The sequence below is a fragment of the Rutidosis leptorrhynchoides genome, chromosome 11, assembly GCF_046630445.1.
Source record: "Rutidosis leptorrhynchoides isolate AG116_Rl617_1_P2 chromosome 11, CSIRO_AGI_Rlap_v1, whole genome shotgun sequence".
NCBI lineage: Eukaryota > Viridiplantae > Streptophyta > Magnoliopsida > Asterales > Asteraceae > Rutidosis > Rutidosis leptorrhynchoides.
This window is the reverse complement of record NC_092343.1, coordinates 870,994-897,055: the sequence shown is the minus strand read 5'-3', so window position 1 is coordinate 897,055 and position 26,062 is coordinate 870,994. Positions and strand designations below refer to the sequence as shown.

General features: G+C 33.6%; 3 protein-coding genes across 4 annotated transcripts; 1 reads left to right on the top strand and 2 right to left on the bottom strand.

Moving 5' to 3' along the window:
* Positions 1-934: 934 nt before the first annotated feature.
* Positions 935-3,748, bottom strand: LOC139877206 (uncharacterized). The gene is made up of 2 exons (XM_071864617.1): positions 2,336-3,748; positions 935-964 (listed from the first exon to the last, which is right to left on the bottom strand). Exons 1-2 carry the CDS (start codon positions 3,746-3,748, stop codon positions 935-937), a joined length of 1,443 nt encoding a protein of 480 aa, XP_071720718.1.
* A 12,824-nt stretch (positions 3,749-16,572) lies between these two features.
* LOC139877103 (NADH--cytochrome b5 reductase 1-like) lies at positions 16,573-20,503 on the top strand. The gene is made up of 11 exons (XM_071864517.1): positions 16,573-16,648; positions 16,780-16,811; positions 17,225-17,379; positions 17,589-17,730; positions 18,021-18,111; positions 18,225-18,302; positions 18,528-18,608; positions 18,747-18,836; positions 18,953-19,018; positions 20,020-20,106; positions 20,219-20,503. The coding sequence occupies exons 3-11, from the start codon at positions 17,283-17,285 to the stop codon at positions 20,309-20,311; spliced, it is 825 nt and encodes a 274-aa protein (XP_071720618.1). The 5' UTR covers positions 16,573-16,648; positions 16,780-16,811; positions 17,225-17,282; the 3' UTR covers positions 20,312-20,503.
* A 448-nt stretch (positions 20,504-20,951) lies between these two features.
* On the bottom strand, positions 20,952-25,667 carry LOC139876708 (uncharacterized). Of its 2 annotated transcripts, none has more exons than XM_071864087.1 (10): positions 25,455-25,667; positions 24,220-24,403; positions 24,020-24,122; positions 23,706-23,818; positions 23,429-23,497; positions 23,034-23,149; positions 22,884-22,938; positions 22,438-22,558; positions 21,804-21,946; positions 20,952-21,261 (listed from the first exon to the last, which is right to left on the bottom strand). In XM_071864087.1, the coding sequence occupies exons 2-10, from the start codon at positions 24,364-24,366 to the stop codon at positions 21,163-21,165; spliced, it is 966 nt and encodes a 321-aa protein (XP_071720188.1). In that variant the 5' UTR covers positions 24,367-24,403; positions 25,455-25,667; the 3' UTR covers positions 20,952-21,162. The 2 variants fall into 2 exon arrangements, with proteins under 2 accessions (XP_071720188.1, XP_071720187.1); XM_071864086.1 differs by having other exon boundaries at positions 25,461-25,667.
* Positions 25,668-26,062: the final 395 nt, after the last annotated feature.

Below are 26,062 nucleotides of genomic sequence, written 5' to 3'. Positions count from 1 at the left end.
CCCATTATTCCACACTGAGTTGTAGACAGTGCAAAAGTTGGTCTTCTCAAACATCACACACACACACACACACACACACACACACACACACACACACACATACATATATATATATATATATATATATATATATATATATATATATATATATATATATATATATATATCTTTTATGTTTTATTTTATTTTCACTACCCATGGTATCTAGCACCATGATTTATCAATTTTGATCCGTTTACATATAAATGGGTCAATTAGAGTTGTGCGTTATTCAAATTGGTAGGTCGAACAGGTTGCATGTTTCATCAAGTCTTTATTTTATGCTTACAAACCTCAAAGTTGTTTTTATCCAGATATTTATGTATATTGTGTAATTACTATTTTAACACTGATCATAAGTGATCCATCTATAAGAGACGTTCAAAACGGACAAACAGGTGTGTGTGTCAAAAGAACAAATCAATCACCAACAAGTATACACAGATGTATACTACTACAATCGAAACCAGAAACAATAACAATCAAAACTCTTAAATCAATAATAGTTTTACAAACTTGTGTTCATCAACTTAATGAACAACAAACCAGAAACCCCAAGAGATTCAACCAACGATTACAGAGAGAACAATATTGAATGTGTGTGTAATATCGGAGAAAGTTAATTCTTTCTCAACCCTAAACTGGTATATATCAAAAACACACAATCGACCCTTTTACAACTTTACAAAAAAGACAGAAAGGACCCTATACTTAATCAAATATGATAAATGACATAAATGGTCCTTGTAGTAATGATGACTAAACCCAACTGTGTCCCGTCGTTGTATAAGTACAATTTTGCCCCCATACTAGGTATGTTGACTACTTTTGACTTATACTCGATTCACAAAGGGTTTAGCTCTTCAACATCTTCTTAACACAACTTGATCTTGTCTTAGACAGCATCACAAGTCTTGAATATAACCTGCAACACTAATCAGACACTAAGTAAAACATAAAGTGAAGGAAAATTAGATTGTGTCAGTGATTTCTACAGTAAACACTATTTGCTACAGTAAACATTATTTGATGTCGACGAACTAGCAAACAAAAACGGAAAAGGCGGCCATGCGATCGCATGGCAAAAACACTGAAAACTCATGCGATCGCATGAGCTACAGTAAATGGAAAAGTATTATAAATACACCAGCTTGTTCGACGGAAAAATTCACTCATATATATTTATATTTTCTGTAATTTATTTATATTTATATTATAATTATAATTTTAAATTTAAGTTTAATAATAATAAGCTATATACGAGGGTATTTTTAATTCGGGTTTCAAACCGTTTTAAAATAAGGAAATATTGAGTATTGTTCGGGGTATTGTTCTTGAATCCAAGACCAACCATACAGTCGTCTACCATCATTACGTCTACGCAATTTGCCTACAATATTGAGTCTCAATATTGAACTGTGAGTTTATAGTCTCCCTTTTTAAATACTTTAAATATTTTTGGGCTGAGAATACATGCAATTTATTTTAAACGCAATAAGACACAAGTACATACTAAATTCTACACTGAGTTAAACCGAAAATCCCTTAGCTTTGGTAACTAGTAGCTGCCAGTACATAGGATATGGACTGGTGGGCGCGAATAATTGTATATGGATCCATAGGGCTTGACATCCCCGTCCGAGCTAGAGCGCTAGCCTTTTAACGGACGTATGTTATTTGAGTTTAAGACACGTTGGTTTGCGTGTATTAAAACGAATGGGGTAATTATCACTATAGCGTTAAGTTTAGTTACCAGGGTGCTCTATTACGTATAATCTATTGATAAACTTTTGATGAAATCTTGTGGTCTATCTTTATATATGTTTATGACTCGAGCAATTAAACCTATAACTCACCAACATTCGTGTTGACCTTTTAGCATGTTTTATTCTCAGGTCCTTAGAATGCTTCCGCTGTGATGTGCTTGTTGCCTGCATGGAGTCTCTCATGCTTTGTACAAAGTTTATTGCATTCAAAATAAAACTGCGTTGTGTAATAAATAATTGGACTGTGATGTCAACCTATAAATTAAAGACTTATGTATTTCGGGGTTTTGCTTATACCTAAGCACTCGCCCACATGTTTATAACTTTCTATGTTTAGAAAGTCACTTATTTTAATGAATGCAATATTTTATCAAAACGTATCATATAGAGGTCAAAACCTCACTGTGGAATCAATGATTAACGTGCCGCGTCAATAGCCATTTTGACGGGTCATTACAACAAGCATCATTATCAAAACCAACAAACAGTTTATTATCCCCGACCAAACAGAACACAGACAATAAACTCACACAGTAATCTGGAACCACCAAGACATCTTTTAAAACAATTTCATTTGAAATTCTTAAATTCCCAATTTTATTAACTTTAGCTTTAGTACCATTAGGATGTGACACAGTTAGATTTAAATCACTCACATCAGTGTAAGACACAAAATTTTTAGTTGAATTAGTCATATGTTGGTTGGCCCCAGAATCAATGATCCACCCATAATGTATGTTGTCAGTGTTATCACTAATCATGTTATTTTTGTAAAAAATATCAAAGTTGGTGTTAAAAAAGACATTAAAGTTTTCAAAGTTACCTGACATATTGGAAACACCAGGTTTGACACCACCTTTATCATCCAGTAAGCTTAACAACTTCATTATTTGATCATTACTTAAAGAAATAGGAGTAGAGGAACTGCTCCCAAAATTCTCATTATTAGTTTTACTTGAATTACCCCTAAAGTTATTTGAAGTACCAAATCCTTTTTTCTTTAGATTGTTAGGGTAACCAATAACTTCAAAACACTTATCAACAGTATGATTTGTCATCCCACACTTAGTACATTTTAAATTTCCAGTTCTAGTAGGATAACCAATAACTTCAAAACACTTATCAACAGTATGATTAGTTCTGCCACACTTACTACATTTTAATTCTTTATATTGAGTATTAGTATTAGATTTAAAAGAATTAGTGTAGAAAGCAGATGACTCAGCATTCTTTTTTCCATTTAAATTTGATTTTCTGTGAGATTCTTCTCTTGAAATAATTGAGAATGCAGTGTTCACTGAGGGCAGTGGATCTCTAGTTAGAATATTACTTCTAATAGGATGATAAATATCATCAAGACCCATTAGAAATTGCATTAATTTTATTAAACTAGTGTGATCTTTAAAAGCTTTTGATGATGTAAGGTCACAACTAGGAAGTTGCACCATTGTGTCATATTGTTTCCAAAGTGAATTAAGATTATGATAATAGTCTGAAACAGAACTACCACCTTGTGTTATAGAATTCAACTTTTGATAAAGATTAAAGATCACAGATCTATCTATTTTATCATATGTTTCTTTTAATTCTTTCCAAACATCTGATGCAATTTTAGAATAAATTTGACCATTGTATAACTCTTCAGTCATAGAACTAAGAATCCAAGACAAAACAACAGCATTACATCTATCCCACTGGACTGCAAGAACCTCATTACCTTCATCCTTTTTTAAAGTTCCATTAATAAAACCAATTTTGTTCTTAGTTTGCAAAGCAAGTTCCATGGCACAAGCCCAAGATTTATAATTTTCAGTTCCCTTAAGTTTAACATTAATCAAAGGTGTACTACTTATATCACTTGGATGAAGATATAGAGGATCTCTAAAGTCCAGTTTGCTTATCTGTGTAGGATTACTACCAGGAGCATCATCATCTTTTGCCATAACAGCAACAAATTAAACAAACAAAAAATAGAAACAAACAATATGACAATAAAAGAATTAATTGATCCTTTAAGGATCAAACCAAAGCTTGATCAGGTTTCCGTTGATTTCAATGAATCAAGGTCAAGAATTGGGCTATGGTGATCAAATCAAGAATCAATTAATTATACAGAAAATATAAAAGTATGTAATGTAACGACCCGTCAAAATCGCTATTGACGCGGCACGTTAATCATTGATTCCACAGTGAGGTTTTGACCTCTATATGATACGTTTTGATAAAATATTGCATTCATTAAAATAAGTGACTTTCTAAACATAGAAAGTTATAAACATGTGGGCGAGTGCTTAGGTATAAGCAAAACCCCGAAATACATAAGTCTTTAATTTACAGGTTGACATCACAGTCCAATTATTTATTACACAACGCAGTTTTATTTTGAATGCAATAAACTTTGTACAAAGCATGAGAGACTCCATGCAGGCAACAAGCACATCATAGCGGAAGCATTCTAAGGACCTGAGAATAAAACATGCTAAAAAGTCAACACGAATGTTGGTGAGTTATAGGTTTAATTGCTCGAGTCATAAACATATATAAAGATAGACCACAAGATTTCATCAAAAGTTTATCAATAGATTCTACGTAACAGAGCACCCTGGTAACTAAACTTAACGCTATAGTGATAATTACCCCATTCGTTTTAATACACGCAAACCAAGGTGTCTTAAACTCAAATAACATACGTCCGTTAAAAGGCTAGCGCTCTAGCTCGGACGGGGATGTCAAGCCCTATGGATCCATATACAATTATTCGCGCCCACCGGTCCATATCCTATGTACTGGCAGCTACTAGTTACCAAAGCTAAGGGATTTTCGGTTTAACTCGGTGTAGAATTTAGTATGTACTTGTGTCTTATTGCGTTTAAATAAATTGCATGTATTCTCAGCCCAAAAATATTTAAAGTATTTAAAAAGGGAGACTATAACTCACTGTTCAATATTGAGACTCAATATTGTAGGCAAATTGCGTAGACGTAATGATGGTAGATGACTGTATGGTTGGCCTTGGATTCAAGAACAATACCCCGAATAATATCCAATACTTCCTTAGCTTAAAGCGGTTTGAAACCCGAATTAAAAACACCCTTGTATATACCTTATTATTATTAAACTTAAATTTAAAATTATAATTATAATATAAATATAAATATTGATTAAAGAAAAAAAAATGTAAATAATACGTCGAGTAAACTGGCCTTTTATAGGCATGTTTCCTGATTTTGGTCCCCATGCGATCGCATGGGTTTTCAGTGCTTTTGCCATGCGATCGCATGGCCGCCTGAACCCCTTTTGTTTGCTAGTTTGTCGACATCAAATAGTGTTTACTGTAGCCCATGCGATCGCATGGATTTTCAGTGTTTTTGCCATGCGATCGCATGGCCGTCTTTTCCGTTTTTGTTTGCTAGTTCGGCGACAATACGGTTTACTGTAGCAAATAGTGTTTTACTGTAGCAAATCACTGTAGCAAGGCATTTTTCACTGTAGAACTGTAGCAAAATACGGTTTCACTGTAGCAAATAGTGTTTTACTGTAGCAAATAGTGTTTTACTGTAGCAAAGTAATTTTTACTGTAGCAAATAGGGTTTTACTGTAGGAAAGTCATTTTTACTTGTACATATATATATATACATACATATAATTGTTCATGAATCGTCGAGGGTAGTCAAAGGTAATTGTATATATGAAACAGTTCTAAAATTTTGAGACTCAATCTAACAGACTTTGTTTAACGTGTTAAAATAATAAATCGTATAGAGAATTGGTTTAAATAAGTCAAAAAATTTCGGGTCATCACAGTACCTCCCCGTTAAAGAAAATTTCGTCCCAAAATTTTGAGTAGTACCTGTTTCATGAGCGATATCAGTGAACAAATGTGGATACTTTTGCTTCATTTGATCTTCACGTTCCCAAGTAAACTCGGGTCCTCGTCTTGCGTTCCAACAAACCCTAACTATCGGTATTTTGCTTTATTTTAATTGTTTGACCTCACGGTCCATGATTTCAACAGGTTCTTCGACAAAATGGAGTTTATCATTAATTCGTATTTCGTCAAGAGGAATTACGACATCCTCTTCAGCTAAACATTTCTTCAAATTTGACACGTGAAATGTGTCGTGAACACTACTAAGTTCTTGCGGTAGCTTTAATCGATAAGCAACTGCTCTAATTCTTTCGGTGATTTCAAAGGGTCCTACGTACCTAGGACTTAACTTTCCTCGTTTACCAAATCGTACAACGCCTTTCCAGGGTGACACTTTTAACATGACTTTGTCGCCCACTTGAAATTCTAGCGGTTTTCTTCTTACATCAGCATAACTCTTTTGGCGACTCATGGCCGTTTTCAATCGCTGTTGTATTTGAATGATCTTGTCGGTGGTTTCATGAATAATTTCTGGTCCAGTAAGTTGTTTTTCTCCTACTTCATTCCAACAGATAGGAGATCTGCACTTTCTACCGTAAAGTGCTTAAAATGGCGCTGCGTTGATGCTCGTATGATAGCTGTTATTGTATGAAAATTCTGCCAACGGTAAGTGTCGATCCCAACTGGTTCCAAAGTCAATCACGCATGCCCGTAACATGTCTTCCAATATTTGTATTGTTCTTTCACTTTGACCATCTGTCTGTGGGTGATAAGCGGTGCTCATATCTAATCGAGTTCCCAATGCTTTTTGTAATGACTGCCAGAAACGTGATGTGAATCGGGTGTTGCGATCAGATATGATGGAGATAGGTACACCATGCCTGGAAACTACTTCCTTCAAATATAGGCGTGCTAATTTCTCCATACTTTCTGTCTCCTTTATTGGTAGAAAGTGAGCTGATTTAGTTAGACGATCAACTATCACCCAAATAGTATCATGACTACTTGTAGTCCTTGGCAATTTCGTAATGAAATCCATGGTTATTCTTTCCCATTTTCACTGCGGAATTTTCGGTTGTTGCAGTAATCCTGACGGCTTTTGGTGCTCAGCTTTGACCTTTGCACACGTCAAACATTTGCTTACATAAGTAGCAATTTCTGTCTTCATATTAGGCCACCAATAAAACTTCTTAAGATCGTGGTACATTTTCCCATTTCCTGGGTGAATTGAGTACCTCGTTTTGTGTGCTTCATCCAGTACTAGTTGCCTTAGATTACCATGTTTTGGTACCCATATCCTATCAGCAAAATACAGGGTTCCATCGGCTTTTACTTCAAGCTGTTTTTCTAACCCTCTACTCATTTCGCCTTTTTCATTTTCTTCTTTTAAAGCCTCTAACTGTGCTGCTTGAATTTGCTTTGTGAGATCAGTACGAATTGTAATATTCAAAGCTCGGACCCTAAGAGGTTTTACTCTTTCTTTTTGACTTAGGGCATCAGCTACAACATTAGCCTTTCCGGGGTGGTAACGGATTTCACAATCGTAATCGTTTAACAACTCTACCCAGCGACGTTGCCTCATATTGAGTTGTTTTTGATCAAAAATATGCTGAAGACTCTTATGGTCGGTGTACACTGTACACTTGGTGCCATATAGATAGTGTCTCCATATTTTGAGTGCAAAAACTACTGCTTCAAGTTCTAAATCGTGCGTCGTATAGTTCTTTTCATGAATTTTTAGTTGTCGTGAGGCATATGCGATAAATTTTGTGCGTTGCATTAATACACATCCTAAACCTTGGCGCGAAGCGTCACAATAGATCACGAAATCATCATTTCCTTCTGGTAATGACAAAATGGGTGCAGACGTTAACTTCTTCTTTAATAACTGGAATGAGGATTCCTGTTCCGTGGACCAATCATACTTCTTTCCCTTTTGAGTCAATGCAGTTAAGGGTTTGGCGATTCTAGAGAAATCTTGAATGAATCTTCGGTAGTAACCAGCAAGACCTAAGAATTGGCGGATTTGTGTTGGAGTCTTCGGTGTTTCCCATTTACTAATGGCTTCGATCTTGGCAGGGTCAACTTTAATTCCATGTTTAATGACAACATGGCCCAAAAACTGTACTTCTTGTAACCAAAAATCACACTTCAAAAATTTTGCGTACAGTTCTTCTTTCTTGAGTATCTCTAGTACCAGTCTTAAGTGTTGCTCATGTTCTTCCTTGTTCTTCGAGTAAATCAATATGTCGTCGATAAAAACAATGACAAATTTGTCTAAATACGGTCTACAGATGCGATTCATTAGATCCATGAATACTGCTGGAGCATTAGTTAATCCAAAAGGCATGACTAGAAACTCATAGTGACCGTAACGGGTTCTGAACGCGGTTTTAGGAACATCTTCTTCCTTCACTCTCAGCTGATGATATCCGGAGCGTAGATCAATCTTAGAATAAACACTTGATCCTTGCAATTGATCAAACAAATCATCAATCCTCGGTAATGGGTACCGATTCTTGATCGTTAATTTGTTTAATTCTCGGTAATCTATGCACATTCTCATAGATCCATCATTCTTCTTGACGAACAGAATAGGAGCACCCCAAGGTGAAAAACTAGGATGAATAAATCCACGGTCCGATAATTCTTGCAACTGGTCTTGTAATTCTTGCATTTCTGAAGGTGCAAGTCTATATGGAGATCGGGCTACAGGTGCAGCTCCTGGTATGAGATCAATCTGGAATTCTACACATCTGAGTGGAGGTAGCCCCGGTAATTCTTCTGGAAATACTCCGGGATATTCTCTTACAATCGCATGTCATTAATGCTTCTTTCTTCAGTATTGATCTTCTTTATGTGTGCCAGAATAGCATAACAACCTTTTCTTATAAGTTTCTGGGCCTTCATACAGCTGATAAAGTTCAGCTTTGAGTTGCTCTTCTCCCCATAAATCATTAATGACGTTTCATCCTTACGAGGGATGCGGATTGCTTTCTCAGTGCAAACAACTTCTGCTCTTGTTTTGGACATCCAGTCCATGCCAACGATTACGTCAAAACTTCCTAATTCTACGGGTATCAAATCGATTTCGAAGGTTTCACCAGCGAGATTTATTTCGCAACCATGGCAAATTTTATCGGCTTTTATCAGTTTACCATTAGCTAATTCAATAGTGTATTTATCGTCTAGAGGTAATGATGCACATTTTAGTTTAGAACTAAAGTCTTTACACATATAACTTCTATCAGCACCCGTATCAAACATAATAGAAGCTAGTTGATTATTAACGGTAAACGTACCCGTGACAAGATTAGGATCCTCACGTGCTTCACTGGTACTAACATTAAATGCCCTTCCACGTGCGAGTTTTTTGTTCTTCTCCTTATCAGGGCATTGATTTATAAAGTGACCAGACTTCCCGCATCCAAAACATTTCTTGACATCGGTCGGTTTTGTCTTTACTTCAGAAACAGTGACATAACAATCTTTCGCCACATGTCCTTTCTTGTTGCACTTATCACAGACCACTTGGCAATAACCTGCATGATGTGTGTAATATCTTTTGCAGAACGGATGGGGTCCCTTATAGTTTGGACTTGCAGTTGCCCCATCTTGTTTACCTTTAAAAGTTTCTTGTTTCTTCAATTGAGTACTTTTTCCCTTATAGTCTTCCCATTTCCTCTTTCCTTCAGTTGTCTTGACTTCTGTAATTGGTGCCTTAATCGAACTCTCTGTGATCTGGTCCATGAGTTGATGTGCCATTGTCATGGCTTCCTGCATCGTATTCGGTTTGGACGATGTAACATTTCCTTTGATATTGATCGATAAACCGTCAATATACATTTCTATCTTTTGTTTCTCGTTTGGCACCAATTCGGGACATAACAAGGCTAGTTCCATGAAACGCTTTTCATAGTTATTGAGATTCGCGCCGATAACCTTCAGATTACGTAACTCAGATTCCATTTTTCTGATCTCGTTTCGAGGACAGTACTCCTCGATTAGCATCTTTTTCAGTTCTTCCCAAGAGATATCATATGCCGTATCTATTCCTTCTGCTTTAGCATAATTGTTCCACCAAGTAAGTGCACCGTCATGCAACGTGCACGAAGCATATTTTGACTTGTCTCCATTCGCACAATTACTGATTTTGAAAACGGACTCCATCTTTTCAAACCATCGGGTTAGACCGACTGGTCCCTCGGTTCCACTAAACGTATGTGGTTTGCATCCTTGAAAAGTTTTGTATGAGCATCCATTTCGTGAGTTTGTGTTTACGGCTGCTGCTTCGGCTGTTGCTTTTGCTGCCTCGGCTGCAGCAATTCTTTCATTCACACGTTTCTCGATTAGTTGCTCAAACTCAGCATCCGACATTTGAGACATGTTTCTTCAATAAACACAACAGATATAATTTAATCATATAGAATATTATAGGTAAAATGAGTTGTCAATAGTTAATCGTAGCATATTAATAATATGAACCGATTATTATAAAAGCCTTTTCTTCTTATTAGCATTTTATAATTATTTCTAGGGTATTACCTACCCGTTAAGTTCATACATAATAGCTAGTACAAGGAATTAACTACTAAAATCCTAATAATATTCCACTATGAAAAATTATAGCGAGTTACTACGTTATTATGTAATAATAATAATAAGTATTAATAATACAAATAATCATTCCATGCATTTATTATTAATAAACCAAAATAATACAATACCATACAATACCGATATTTTACATATGATTATTCTACATAACAAGATAGAGTAGCACACATAAGTAATAGGATAGCGCATGGAAGATTTATGGTTGCGAGGTCGTTTATTCAGAACTATCAGAAACTTCTTCCCATTTGGTTCTCTCTGCCAATTGTTTGTGTGCACATGGTCCGACAGACATTCTGGCAGTGTATTTTATTTTTGGTTGGGGTTTTGAGGTACCCGTTGCCTCAGTGGGTTTAATACAATAAGGGTGGTTACGGATCGAATGGTCCTGTTCCTTTTTAATAATTAAGGACTTTTTATTATTGTGGTTGTTTTTATTATCTATAGCAAGTTGGAATTTCTCCTTAGTGATCTCTTTTATTTCATTGGCGAAATCCTCCTCCTTTCTGATCTCGTCTGATGACGAACTGTCTGAGTCATGTGTAGGAGAATATGATGACGAACTGCGAGAATATGTACCGGTGGTCATGAACCGAAATCTGCCAGGCATAATCGGCACAACCCGCCCGTCGGCGGTATATCTGGACCAATGTCCATATTTGTTTAGAAATGGACGATCCTCGTTTACTCCAGGGATCATGGGTCCATGCCAACGATACTGTGGCTCCGGAAAACTAGAGTTGGGTGGAGCTGGAACCTCCTCTGGGTTTACCGGGAGTTGAGATTCCCCGGCTAACACAATTTCTTCTTTAATAGGTATTGGAACGCCCTTTTCAGTTGTGGATAGAATAGATTCAGTGTCCGATTCCGAGTCGTACAAAATGATAGGATTAGAAGAAGTCATCTATCACATAATTGAAACAATAATTACGTTAGCATATAAATATATCACATATAATGTTTTTGACCAAATAATAAGCAAAAATCAGTAAAAACAGATATGGTCATAGTCCAGACTCACTAATGCATCCTAACAATTACCAGTTAAACACACTAATGTAATTTTTGGTTCCCTATGACCTCAAGCTCGGATACCAACTGTAACGACCCGTCAAAATCGTTATTGACGCGGCACGTTAATCATTGATTCCACGGTGAGGTTTTGACCTCTATATGATACGTTTTGATAAAATATTGCATTCATTAAAATAAGTGACTTTCTAAACATAGAAAGTTATAAACATGTGGGCGAGTGCTTAGGTATAAGCAAAACCCCGAAATACATAAGTCTTTAATTTACAGGTTGACATCACAGTCCAATTATTTATTACACAACGCAGTTTTATTTTGAATGCAATAAACTTTGTACAAAGCATGAGAGACTCCATGCAGGCAACAAGCACATCACATCGGAAGCATTCTAAGGACCTGAGAATAAAACATGCTAAAAAGTCAACACGAATGTTGGTGAGTTATAGGTTTAATTGCTCGAGTCATAAACATATATAAAGATAGACCACAAGATTTCATCAAAAGTTTATCAATAGATTCTACGTAACAGAGCACCCTGGTAACTAAACTTAGCGCTATAGTGATAATTACCCCATTCGTTTTAATACACGCAAACCAACGTTTCTTAAACTCAAATAACATACGTCCGTTAAAAGGCTAGCGCTCTAGCTCGGACGGGGATGTCAAGCCCTATGGATCCATATACAATTATTCGCGCCCACCAGTCCATATCCTATGTACTGGCAGCTACTAGTTACCAAAGCTAAGGGATTTTCGGTTTAACTCAGTGTAGAGTTTAGTATGTACTTGTGTCTTATTGCGTTTAAATAAATTGCATGTATTCTCAGCCCAAAAATATTTAAAGTATTTAAAAAGGGAGACTATAACTCACTGTTCAATATTGAGACTCAATATTGTAGACAAATTGCGTAGACGTAATGATGGTAGATGACTGTATGGTTGGCCTTGGATTCAAGAACAATACCCCGAACAATACCCAATACTTCCTTAGCTTAAAGCGGTTTGAAACCCGAATTAAAAACACCCTTGTATATACCTTATTATTATTAAACTTAAATTTAAAATTATAATTATAATATAAATATTGATTAAAGAAAAAAAAATGTAAATAATACGTCGAGTAAACTGGCCTTTTATAGGCATGTTTCCTGATTTTGGTCCCCATGCGATCGCATGGGTTTTCAGTGCTTTTGCCATGCGATCGCATGGCCGCCTGAACCCCTTTTGTTTGCTAGTTTGTCGACATCAAATAGTGTTTACTGTAGCCCATGCGATCGCATGGATTTTCAGTGTTTTTGCCATGCGATCGCATGGCCGTCTTTTCTGTTTTTGTTTGCTAGTTCGTCGACATCAATAGTGTTTACTGTAGCAAATAGTGGTACTGTAGCAAATAGTGTTTACTGTAGCAAATCACTGTAGCAAAGTCGTTTTCACTGTAGCATAGCAAAATACGGTTTCACTGTAGCAAATAGTGTTTTACTGTAGCAAAGTAATTTTTACTGTAGCAAATAGGGTTTTACTGTAGGAAAGTCGTTTTTACTTGTACATATATATATATACATACATATAATTGTTCATGAATCGTCGAGGGTAGTCAAAGGTAATTGTATATATGAAACAGTTCTAAAATTTTGAGACTCAATCTAACAGACTTTGTTTAACGTGTTAAAATAATAAATCGTATAGAGAATTGGTTTAAATAAGTCAAAAATTTTCGGGTCATCACATGTAAGTAAAGAGAATTTTGATACTCCCCTAGATCTTTATCAATAGCAGCGGAAGAAAGAGAAAAAAGATCCAGAACAATCAAGATTCCCAAAACACGAACAGATTAGGGTTTATTTTCAAACCCTAATTTTCCAGATGATCGAATCGCCCAAAAAATCGAACAGTAACAAGATCGGAACTCCCAACCAATGATTTATATCAGGCGAATCGCTCTGATACCATGTCAAAAGAACAAATCAATCACCAACAAGTATACACAGATGTATACTACAATCGAAACCAGAAACAATAACAATCAAAACTCTTGAATCAATAACAGTTTTACAAACTTGTGTTCATCAACTTAATGAACAACAAACCAGAAACCCTAACTAAGGGATTCAACCAACGATTACAGAGAGAACAATATTGAATGTGTGTGTAATATCAGAGAAAGTTAATTCTTTCTCAACCCTAAACTGGCATATATCAAAAACACACAACCGACCCTTTTACAACTTTACAAAAAAGACAGAAAGGACCCTATACTTAATCAAATATGATAAATGACATAAATGGTCCTTGTAGTAATGATGACTAAACCCAATTGTGTCCCGTCGTTGTAGAAGTACAATTTTGCCCCCATACTAGGTATGTTGACTACTTTTGACTTATACTCGATTCACAAAGGGTTTAGCTCTTCAACATCTTCTTAACACGACTTGATCTTGTCTTAGACAGCATCACAAGTCTTGAATATAACCTGCAACACTAATCATACACTAAGTAAAACATAAAGTGAAGGGAAATTAGATTGTGTCATTTTAACAGGGCAGTTCACATGAACTCTTTTTGATTTTTAACGTACCAATTTCTGTTTTAATATGTTCCTTTATTATGTAGAAAAATGTTATATTATACTTGAAACGCAGTGTACATGGCCTGGACTTGACCATTCTAAACGGATTGATGGAGACGCGTTCCGGGAACACATGGGCTCATTACATTGTCCAGGCATGGACCTTAATTTGACTTTGACTTTGAATTTTTTTATTTATATTTACTTTATTTTTTTCCCTGGTCAAAGCACGGTATGTGTCACATTCGGTCTACCAGGTTCATGAATAGTTGTCCCTTTATTAAAATGGAACACTCATATTGTCGACCTTTCAGTTAACGGGTCTATTACAGGCGTTGGACGGGTTGGGTAAGAAGTGAAAGGGGGTTTGGATTTTTAATAAGTAGTAGGTCAACACATTCGTACAGTCTCTTATGTCACAATGATTACGATGCCAATTTTATTTCAATATCAGTGTGATTTATTTAAATATAAAGTGATTTGGGTGGCTTTAAGGAAAAAAATGTTCTTTGGGCGACTTTCAACCTCTTTGTTAATAAACTGTTTTTCTGACCCACTCGTTAGAGGAGGATTAAACATAATCACAACAACCCGTTCTCTAATAAATGAGTCAAAATTGCCACCCTGATGTATTTATGGTTTCTTTTTAATTGATTTCTAAACTTACAAACAAGTTTGTTCGCAGGTTCCAAAGGGATTTCACAGATTGGATATATTTTGGCTGTTAATGAAGCTTCTGCAGCAACAACATAGTCCAATATGTAGCAAGATTTGATCGATCCTATTTAAAAGGTCTTGTAAACTAAATTTCCTAAGATTGATATTAGTATGCTTTTTTTATTAATTAATGGCCAGCTGAGTCGTAGTTGCAACATAAACATGTACATGGTCGAGGCTTTTCACGTACAACTGGTTAGATTTGTACATATTTGTGGAGATTGATGTATAATATAATGAATGATTCCTTCACTTGCTCCATCTTCTTGTTTCCTTTGGTTGCTTAATACTATGATTTATGAAAAGTTTTATTTATTACTTTAGTGTTCATTATATCAAACGCATGTAGGGAAACATACAATGATGAAGCTGCCTATAAATTCATTTCAATTATAGTTCATTCCAAAGAACGCAGCAGGTTTGTTAATGATTTCTAAACTACCTGCAACTTTTGTGTATTTTCACAGAAAGCCCTTTAAATCTTTTACTTTAACACTTATCTATGTATCTATCTATTTATGTAACTAGTTTATCAACCCACACAGTTTTAAATAATTTTTATAATAATTAATAAACTAAATTGCATTACATGTATTTTTTGCTTTGCTTAGACATTGCAGTATTAAAATATTATAATGCCATACTTTTACATAAAACCCAATTGTAGACAGTGTTGTAAGAAACCCGATTACTCTCCGATTAATTCCCGGTTAATCATTTTCATGAGTAATCCGTTCCGATTTTCCAAAATTCGTTTAATTAATCGGTCAACGTCAATTGACGTGTCAACATCGTTATCAATAATCAAAGTCGGCCAAATTCAAAATTGGTCAACATTTTTACATGAATTTACACTAGAAATTTATAGTTTTTGAATGAAATTAACAAATTTAGACAATTATGTTAAAGTTTATGTTTATGTTTATGATTTTCTTATATATTTACACATATGTAATATTTGAAATTTAATATTTAAATGCATAAAGTACAATCCGATTAATCATCGATTAATCCCCGAATTGTCGATTAATCCTTTCAAGGTCTTGTCCGATTAATCCCCAGATAGCGAATTTTGCAACCTTGATTGTAGGTAATCTAAAAAACATATGAATGAAAACAAAACAAAGACAGTTGACAAATAAATCCAAAACTAAGGTTGGTGGTACTCGTGCTATATTCAAGTTTGGTCAAATGTGGGTAGCACTTCGTTTCATTTTACAGGTATGATATACAGTACTACTTTAAAATCGAGATTTCAAGTTTTTATTTATTTACGGTAGCTATTATTAGAGTTAATTAATATAACATGAAACAACCAAAGTATATTAGTGATTGACTGATTGGTCATGTGATCTCAACTTGTAAGTGTAATTAATTAAGTATGTTATGTTATTATTGTGTCTATCAACAAACTTATGGATTCATTTCATCTTATCTGATGCATTTGATTTTTAATGATTATGCAATAATCAAGTAATCACTTCAAGGCCAGTTTATTTTATTATTGAATAAAAATTTATAATTTATAATATAATGTAAAATATAGATAAATATCATTTGAATCCTTAATTTTACTTAACAGCTTCTACATATGTGATTGTCCCGCATTTTTAATCCATAATTTATTATATTGATCCTAGGACTGAGTTTATATTCTGATTTTTAAGTAAAGTTAAAGATGTAACTGAATATTACTCGTAAAATATAGTATAATTATATAATATATAATATTTAATATTATATAATTAAAATATAATATAATAATAATTAATAATAATTAATAATAATAATAATAATAATAATAATAATATAATAATATAATACTAATAATAAATAAAATGAGGCAGGAATTCAAAAACCATGGGCGACAATTGCACAACTGAGAATAATTTGCTGCTAGTTTAGTTGATCGAGTAGGTATATAACTATATATACACACGTATATACTAAATCCCCTAAATTAAACACTCCAGTTTTGACCCTATTATTTCTGTCTCATTTCTCCACCATATTATTCTCATATCATATACAGTATCTGCCTATTTGGTATGTATGAATGTCGTATATTACATGCACTCCTTCCAGTTTTTATCTTTTCTCATTCTGATTCCGAGTCTTAGCAGATTTGTTGCCTAACATATATATTGATAGTATGATTGTTTTGTGTTTGAATTTAGGTTTGTGGATCACAACTGGTGAAGAAATTGAGGTAATGCTACTTACGTGTACAAGTGTAATTGTATAAGTATTGTCAAACTATTGATATGTTAGTCTAATTAGTATATTAGTGCTGTAGGAAGTTAATTAAATGATTTTCATTCTTAATTCAATAAATAGAGTTATTTTAATTCATGATTTATGTGCACAATATTGATATTCATTTACAGATGTTTTATTTAGGTAAAGTGAATTGTTGAATAAGCAGTTTTTCGGTATGATATGAACAATCATGTATAAAGCATTAATTGCATTTCACTAGTGTATTTTGCAAGTGATTTTGGACAATATCTTTATTTATGATTCTTCAAGAATAATGAAAATTTGAAGCTGTTACAATGCCTAGTAGTTATCATACTAACATCTTCTCTGTTGTGGTGATATATATATATATATATTTTTCAGCCACAATTGATTACAGAAATTGTTAGCGTAATACGGTTGTTTGGCTATTTGCTGAAGGATGGATTTCTTGGTTGAAAATGAGATCCCTATCGTTATTGCTGTTTTTGCTGTTTCCATTGTTACATTCTACCTTTTAAACTCCAAGAAACCTAAAGGTTCATCATAGACTCACTTCAACCATATATTATTCTTAATTCAATGAATTTCTCCATTTTCCAACATTGATTGATGTATAATTAATTAATAAATAACTAACTTACTTATGTTTCTTAAAATGTTAACATTCTCATTTCATTCGGGTGTGAGTTAACTAGAAAACTGAATCCATGAGTGTTAATGTGTTATGTTGTCTATAATTAATTAGGGAGCATAGATTCAGAAAAGTTTAGAGATTTCAAGCTTGTGAAGCGTACACAGCTTAGCCATAATGTTGCTAAGTTCAGATTTGCTCTTCCTACACCTACTTCAGTGTTGGGACTTCCAATTGGACAGCATATTAGTTGCCGGTATTTTAAATATTTTACTCTTTTTGTTACCACCCGAAGTTTCACTTTGAAATTTAATACCAAAAGGTCAATTTCTCTTGATTTGACATGTCTTATGATAATATGATGATGATTACAGTGAACCTTGTGCATTTGTAGAATGAAAAGAATCTAATCTAATTTTTCATCAATAATCAAATGTATCTTTTTGTTGTATCTTTTCACAAGTATCTCAATCAATCTCAATGGAAAAGGGTGTCTGTTATCTTAGCCAGTCAATCATCTTTTTGTACTTGATTATTTTTGTTCAGGGGTAAGGATAGTCAAGGCGAAGATGTTATTAAACCTTACACGCCAACCACTCTGGATACCGATGTTGGATATTTTGAGTTGGTCATTAAGGTACTTATCTCAAAATTTCTTGATTACACATTTCATTTGTTTAATGTAAACATGTTTTTTTTTTTAATCTTCATATCGAATGATGAATGTATACTTTTGCTGCACAAATATAGATGTATCCACAAGGTCGTATGTCCCACCACTTCCGCGAGATGAAGGAAGGTGACTATTTGTCTGTAAAGGGACCTAAGGTAGGTGGTACATCAATTCATCTTCTGTAAGTAACCATAAGTCATAGATGGATGATTTTGTTGGCAAAAGTCAATCATTGTTGTTCTAATACTTACTTTTTGGCTTATTCTACTAATGAAGTTTTCAACTGAACTTCAATAGATAGATGTTTGTTTCATAATGGGTTTGAAATCACTACTTATCTTAAAAGTTAGACAACTTACCTTTAGATTTGTCAATTGTAGGGCCGGTTCAAGTATCGACCTGGTGATGTGAGAGCATTTGGAATGATTGCTGGGGGATCTGGCATCACTCCAATGTTCCAGGTGTGTTGAATTATTATTTTTAAAATTTTTGGTCTGAATTTTGCTTGTTGCAATATAAGCTGATAATGACTTAATTATGTAGGATGTATTATCAAATATATATTTTTTTAATTTAGTTTTATCTTTTAAACTTATTAGGTTGCTAGAGCTATTCTAGATGATGAATCGGACAAGACTAAGCTAGATCTCATCTATGCTAATGTCACAGTTGAAGACATTCTTCTTAAGGCACGTAAAATACTCGTATATTTAGGTTCTTAATTAGATTTGTTCATTTATCTGAAGGTGAATATGGTATTGTTTTTGGTTAAATATGTGTAATTTAATCAGTGGATGACTTGCAGGAAGAATTGGACAGACTTGCTACTAAGCACTCCGGTCGCTTCAAAGTTTACTATGTATTGAACCAGGTAATCATACAATACAGATATCTGTTTGTTTTTACCTTTTGTTTTATTGTTGGATTGGATTGGATTGGATTGGATTGGATTAGATAGTTGTGCTTGTGCACAATGTTGTACTACTATAATACTTTTTTTTTTTTTTTTTTTTTTTGAAAAGCAAGATAATTTTATTGATAAGGAAATGATACAACGAGGATTACAACATGAGAAACACTAATTTGAGCGAAACTCGAGGACCTATACTAGATATAAAGTAAGAAACTAACAAGATGTAGAATACCCTGATTTCGGAGCAGTATTATCAAACCTAACATCAATCACCATTACCCTCATCATCTACTAATACATAAAAAGGATTGTTTGTTTCAATTCTATCTTTGGAATGTGTCTTATTATTACCTTCACCATCAATGCCCTTCCCTTTATCTCTTTTCCTTAAAACATTATGATTTCGATTTTTCTGGGTCTCCACATTCCAATTTGTTTCCTCCACAGCAATATTGTCTTTAATACCATAATTATTCTTAACTGCATTTTGCTTGATACCTTTTGCTTCTGTTGACTGCCATTGACTTTTATTATTATCAAAATTCAGCTTATGAAATATCCTTCCATTCTTACCAACAACTTTAGAGCCATCCTCAACACACTGGTTATTTAAATCAACTGTTTCACCATCATTGTTGATTTTCAAAGCGTCTTTTAACACTTGTGCAGATACTTCATCTTCTGTTTTAGGTCTAATTTTACAAGTATTAAAAGAATGCCCAAACACTTTGCAATGAGTGCATAAAGGCGGTACTACTATAATACTACTATAAGTTATTCATACAGCGGAGTCTACAATAAATTTATAGATTCAAAGATAGTATTTCTAATTCAAAACTTGACGCTGAGCTTTGTATTTATATATATCTAGAAGACTTTTCAGATCCTGCAATTTACTGTGAACTGTGGATTTATATATTAATAATTAATTAATGGCGTGTTTTATTGTTCTTCTGAAGCCACCTGAGGGATGGACTGGTGGCGTTGGCTTCGTATCAAAGGAAATGATCCAAGAACAATTCCCAGCACCTGCTTTTGATATTAAGGTATGAAATGCCATCATTTAAACATGTTCCAAATTCATTTATTCAAGTGGTAAGAGAAAAAACTGAAAACATAATTAATGAGAAACAAATCAACCATCATGCATGCATGCAGATTCTACGGTGTGGTCCACCTCCTATGAACAAAGCCATGGCTGCTCATCTTGAAGCTCTTGGATATGAATCAGATTTGCTATTCCAGTTCTAAATCTAACCCAATCAAATTAAGTCTAGGGTGGGTATTTGTACAAGTGTTTGGGATCTTCATTGTTGGATTTGAAATTTAATCATTTGTGTACCGTATTTTAATAATGTTTTATCTTCATGTTTTGGTTGATGATGTACTTGGTTTGAGCCTCATAGTTTATCAAGTTCCATACAAGCTAGATACGTGTATTGTTTAATGGAGCACCTTATTTTTTTTAGAAAAGTAGTTTTCGATATTTCGTATGCATTATTATTACTTGTGTTGTGTCACTGTGTGTAATCTTATGCAACAAGCTTTTCAGGTTACTTGCAATAGATGCTAGTCGTCATGCCTGTTTTTTTTTTTTTCTTTCCACATGTGCAAACGGTCAATCATTTTCTTAACATGCTAACTTAGTAGACGTAGTTGATAATTCTTCCAGTTTGACTCGACATAAAAACCGAGTGTAAAACCGAGTGAGGGTAATTCATGTAAAAAGCTGATGAAAAATTACTATATGAAATACAGATTTAGCATAGATTTGAACTTGGGTCAATAAAGTTGTAGCTGTTAAAGATCCCTAATTAACCCATTATTAAAAATAAGTATATGGATTGAAATTGTTAACCCTCAACAACTATGACTAAGAAAGAAAGCCATATAGAACAAGTCTTATATATTCATATCATTCACATTCAGGTTTGTACAGATTAAGATGGACCTTTACTTATTTCTGTTCTATCAAATATCAATCAATTACAGCATCATCATCATCATTCACCACCTCCTACGTAATGTCAAATGTGAAATACGATTTATAACCGGCATACCTTGAAGAAAATCTTAGCATAAAGTATAGTATATAGTTAATATCATCTCAAAAGATTGTATGCTGGTAAATCTTTCACACATGTGACATCTTCAATCGCAAGTTCCCGCTCTAGCTGCAGTCTTGAGGACTTGATAACCTCCTACATAATAAAACAAAATTTTACAAGTCTAATTTTAGTTTTGCTACTTTCTACAAAAAAACCATCTTAACAGCTTTATTTTATTTAGCACTCATCATATCTAGAGCATCTAGAGCATTATAGTTATAATATGTGGAAAAATAGTAGGTCAATTGTTTGGGTAACATGTCAAAACAGGCTCCATGCAAGATGGGTAACCACTTGTACTGGTCACTCCATGTTGACCTACAAACACTAATCCAAATTATCGACTCTTAGATAGGATAATTATTACAGTAGTATATCAATAATCATCATCACATAAACTACTATTTTTTTTGTACTAATTTAGTTTTTGGTAGGGGTTGGGAATTGAGTGCCTTCGATTATACACTTAGAATGACATGAAGACCATTCAACTCATTTCCTTGTTGGCTTATTATTTTGATTTCATCCATTTGACCAACCAATAAAATTGAGACGGGCCAAATCAACCAATTTATAAAATAATTAGTAATTAGTAAATAGTAAATAGGAGGAGGTTAAAAGTCATGTATGCTCACATTGAATTCCATATATGAAGCACGTCTTGCAAGCCAATGAGCATCCATAAGTTTGAAGGCAACACAGTAGAGCTCATCAAAAGCCGACTCATCATTTATAAGGAACTGTAGGAAGCGTAATCCTGATCTAGACGATGGTAATCCTACACATACATCATCATCATTATCATTATACATTATTATAATAAACATATATCAAATACAGTAAGTATATTTTACTAAATTATTCTTGTCCTCTCTACATACTAATAATATTTGAAAGCCATAACTTAATGTCAATATCTTAAGATGCATTATAGACATGTAAGATATATATTTTAGCAGACTATTCTTATTGTCTCTTCATACTAATGTAATTGAAAGGCAAAATTTAATGTCAATATCAAAGATCACACCATGTCAACCTTTGACTAATTTATCAATTTTCATTTCATGTCATTCAACACAAAATATGGATCCATAGTTCTTAAGTGTATTTCATTTTAGTCCTTCACATGTTATGTTTGGCCACTAATCATGATACATCACAATCATAATGTAAAGCGAATTAAACCTATATTTTAACAACAACATACAAAGAACCATGAATGCTTACGCAGCAGGAAATAGAAAGATTATTTAGTTGTACTTGTACCTGACTGAATATCCAACATTTGCACGAGCATGAAAGAAATATTGATGCCAGCTACAGCAAAAGGATACTCCCATTCAGCTCTATTTCCATCTTTTTTATTTAGAAGGTTTTGAAAAGCTTCCTACGAGTCATATTAAAAGTAAATACCAAATCTCCTTCTTTCGTTTATATTCAAATTACGGATTTCCCTAAAACTTTCAGACTTAAACAACAAATGGAGATAAAGAAATGTTTCAACTCCAAAATCAAGTCGAAAAGGCATCAGACACATTGCACATGATGGATATATGCCAAATTACTATCTTCATCTTTAACCTCTATCTTCTTACGATAATTATTTTTTTTTTCTTTTTAATAATCCACAACACTCATAAAATATTAAAGACAACAAAACACAAAGTTTATAAACACATTCCATAATATCTATAGCATGAAATGAAATGTACCGGATATGTGTGGGCAAAGAAGATTAGATTCTCTAGAGATATGAATCCTCCACCCCTGAATGAAAATATAACATAAAAATGTTTAATAACAATAACACCAATTTGCATGACAAAATGATAGTGATACATAATACATAATAATAAAATAACCTGAAGTCTGTAGAAGGATCATTTCCTTGCCAACCCATTTCTTTCCAAAGCTCCGATTTAAGTCCTGGAAGTTCCCTATTTGGATAAGCTGACCTCCATAATTCCCTAAGTGCATCCTGACACCCAACTTATATATTACTTTACTGTATTAATTATTATACATAATATGCAACTGCTGCTGCTTTTGTATTGTAATTGTAAAGCATGAAAAGAAAGTTACTCCCTTTTTACATTATCACAGATAAAAGAAAGTTACTCCGATTATATTATTATGATGATGATGATGATGTATCACAGATAAAAGAAACATCCTAACTTTAAAACGCAAAATAGCTAAAGATAAGAATATAAGGAGAAGACATAAATGAGACAACTATATAATATTGAATGCTTACTTGATGTTCCAAACAGGAACCATCAAAAGGGACCTCCAATCTTTTCTGCAGATTTCTGAGCCTTGCTTCCTAGTAGGCAATGAAACATAAAATTTCTATATGATTAAAATCCGGACAAGTTAGGTTGCATAATCAAAGATGCCCCACCAGTTCATGCTAACATATCACAAGCGTCTATTTTGTTTGATAATATAAATCTAATAATATACTTGGTGCTCGGAATTGTCTAGTTTTTAATCTAATGTCAAAGTCAACATATCTTAACACCATCGTATACCTGTAATGGAGTGAGTATTGGTGGAAGATACTTCTTTGTTGCTCCACCTCCATTTGTTGAAGGAGAAGTCAAAATCCTTGCTATAAATGATCCGGATCCCAGTAAAAGTTTTGCTGGAAAAAAGGAAAACAGAATTTGGTCAGCAAATAATACCAAACACCCCAAAAACGCGCGTTTAGGTTTTCAATATATATAAATTAATTGGAAGTGATAATATGGATTTTTAGTCTAAAACAAGTTGTAGCCCCCGTCTAGAAATACAGTCACCATGAACATGCTTTACAAGTTAAACTAATTTATTATTATTAGCATACCTAACCATTGTGCCCATTCTGAAATTATGTGAGAGAATAGAAATGTCCAGTGGAGGCGTTCTTTTCTTTGTTCGTCGTACAAAATATCTTCAAGCCTTTTTACCTAACATGCAAAGCAAAAGATACTGCTGCTAATTAAGATTGTATCCATTTTATTTATAATGAAGGGCAAGGACATAACAAGGGAGAGATGAAAGTACCTCTAACTCCTTGGCTTTGTATTCATCATTTTTATTACCAAGTAAAGGTTCATTTAGGTCATCCATATCTACACCTTTCAAATGCTCGTGGTTTTTGCCACCGACATCCCCATGATGGAGCCTTCTCCTAATTGTTCGTGATGTCATCAGTCCTTTGATTCTTATTTTTATTTTTATCTTAAACCTGTTCATATTTATCATTAAACAGAAAGTTAATAAGTTCCACTATAACCCCTAGAACACAAGGTAACAATCTAAACCTTCACATCAACAGCCACTATATAAAAGCTAGTAGTAGCTATGTACCCAAAATTTATAAAATGGGATGAGATGTCAACGAATTCCTCACTCCCGATAATGTTTAAACAGGCCTAAATAGGAGCTCGTGCAGTGTTTGGTTTTAATTTGAACTAATTATCTGATTATTGTGACTTCAGTTTTTTAGAGTCGGGTAAAACAAATTCTACTTTGGAGTATTGAACATCTCATTTTCTAAGTTTAGTTTCATACTCATCTCATTTATGACATATGTGCCCCTTATGCAAACCTAATTCAGAAACAGTATAGTACAACTTACTGACTGTCTACTTTTTTGTAGAACAAGTATCCACTTGGGCATTTATAATTTCTAAGATATCAGACAATGGCAAACACTTAAGCATCTGATTATTTCATTTATTTATTTAATACAGCTTCCAACAGCATAAGTGCATCCAAACTATATTTTCTACAGCCTATCTTACTTTCAAAATACACATCTAAAAACCTCCTCAAAATTCAATATAATGCCTAATATCCTAGTTATTATTATGAAAAATAAACCCAAAGCCAGCATTCCCTAAATCAACTAGTATATCATAATATACAGTTATGTTGCCAGTAATCCAAAAATTCATGTTAACAGCCTCTTGTGGGATTCGAAAAAAAAAAAAAAAAAATGTTTAAAAACGTTGACTTATATAGTCGACCCAAAAATTTAACTTGTATTGATCATAAAGTTAAGTAATTGACTTGAACTTACTTACAGATCTAAAGCTATTCATATGCACTTATAAGTTACTAAAAATTGAAACTTTATAACGCTTTGACCGAAATGGAATCACAAAACATCTTGAAAAGCAAAAGATATGATTGATGCATGATCAAACAATTTCATTCAGCAAAATCAAACTAATCTCAATGGGCGGATAGCATATGTATATAAATTAGGCATTATATGAAGAAAAGATAATAACTGTCACCGTGTAGGAAGGGAGAGAAGCAGATCGATCGTTGAAACCCTAGTTGAAATTCCACCAACAAGATATTGATTGGAGTATGTATGTATGTATGTTTGAAAATGGAATGAAATATTAAAGGGAGTAGAGAAAGAAGAAGCAATTTCAGATGGCAATTCTTCCCTCTTTCCCTAATCCCTTTTTGGTTTTCTTTTGATTTGATTTATTTATTTATTATTTAATTAATGATTTAATTGCTTGATTAATTGATTGTTTCTCTCCAGAAAGAACAGAATAATAATAAGAAAATGATCTACTTTACGTTTCGTGGACGTCACCTTCGCTTTTTCAGCGGGTTTACTTAACACCGACTTCTGTCCTAAATATCTAACGGGTCGGGTCAAGTAACCGATCACATAATAAAAATGTTAGTTCTTATTCAAAAATTAAAAATATTTTTTCTTATATCATACCGTAGAAGAAGGAAGGTGATTATCACACAACATTTTTTGATCCATGTACATTTAATTACCTATTTTACTCTTAGTTATACTTATTATAAAAATAATATAAGTTCAATTTGCTAAGAACATAACTGTGATTTTATTCTTCTGACATGTGGAATC

Coding starts and splice junctions, on each gene's coding strand:
- LOC139877103 (XM_071864517.1), top strand. CDS start 17,283: ATGGATTTCTTGGTTGAAAATGAGATCCCTATCGTTATTGCTGTTTTT. Junction 18,303..18,527: donor TGTCTGTAAAGGGACCTAAG/GTAGGTGGTACA, acceptor TGTCAATTGTAG/GGCCGGTTCAAGTATCGACC. Junction 19,019..20,019: donor TTTACTATGTATTGAACCAG/GTAATCATACAA, acceptor GTTCTTCTGAAG/CCACCTGAGGGATGGACTGG.
- LOC139877206 (XM_071864617.1), bottom strand. CDS start 3,748: ATGGCAAAAGATGATGATGCTCCTGGTAGTAATCCTACACAGATAAGC. Junction 965..2,335: donor TGGTGGTTCCAGATTACTGT/GTGAGTTTATTG, acceptor TTAGTGTTGCAG/GTTATATTCAAGACTTGTGA.
- LOC139876708 (XM_071864087.1), bottom strand. CDS start 24,366: ATGACATCACGAACAATTAGGAGAAGGCTCCATCATGGGGATGTCGGT. Junction 23,498..23,705: donor CAATACTCACTCCATTACAG/GTATACGATGGT, acceptor ATTGCCTACTAG/GAAGCAAGGCTCAGAAATCT. Junction 23,150..23,428: donor GTTCCTGTTTGGAACATCAA/GTAAGCATTCAA, acceptor GTTGGGTGTCAG/GATGCACTTAGGGAATTATG.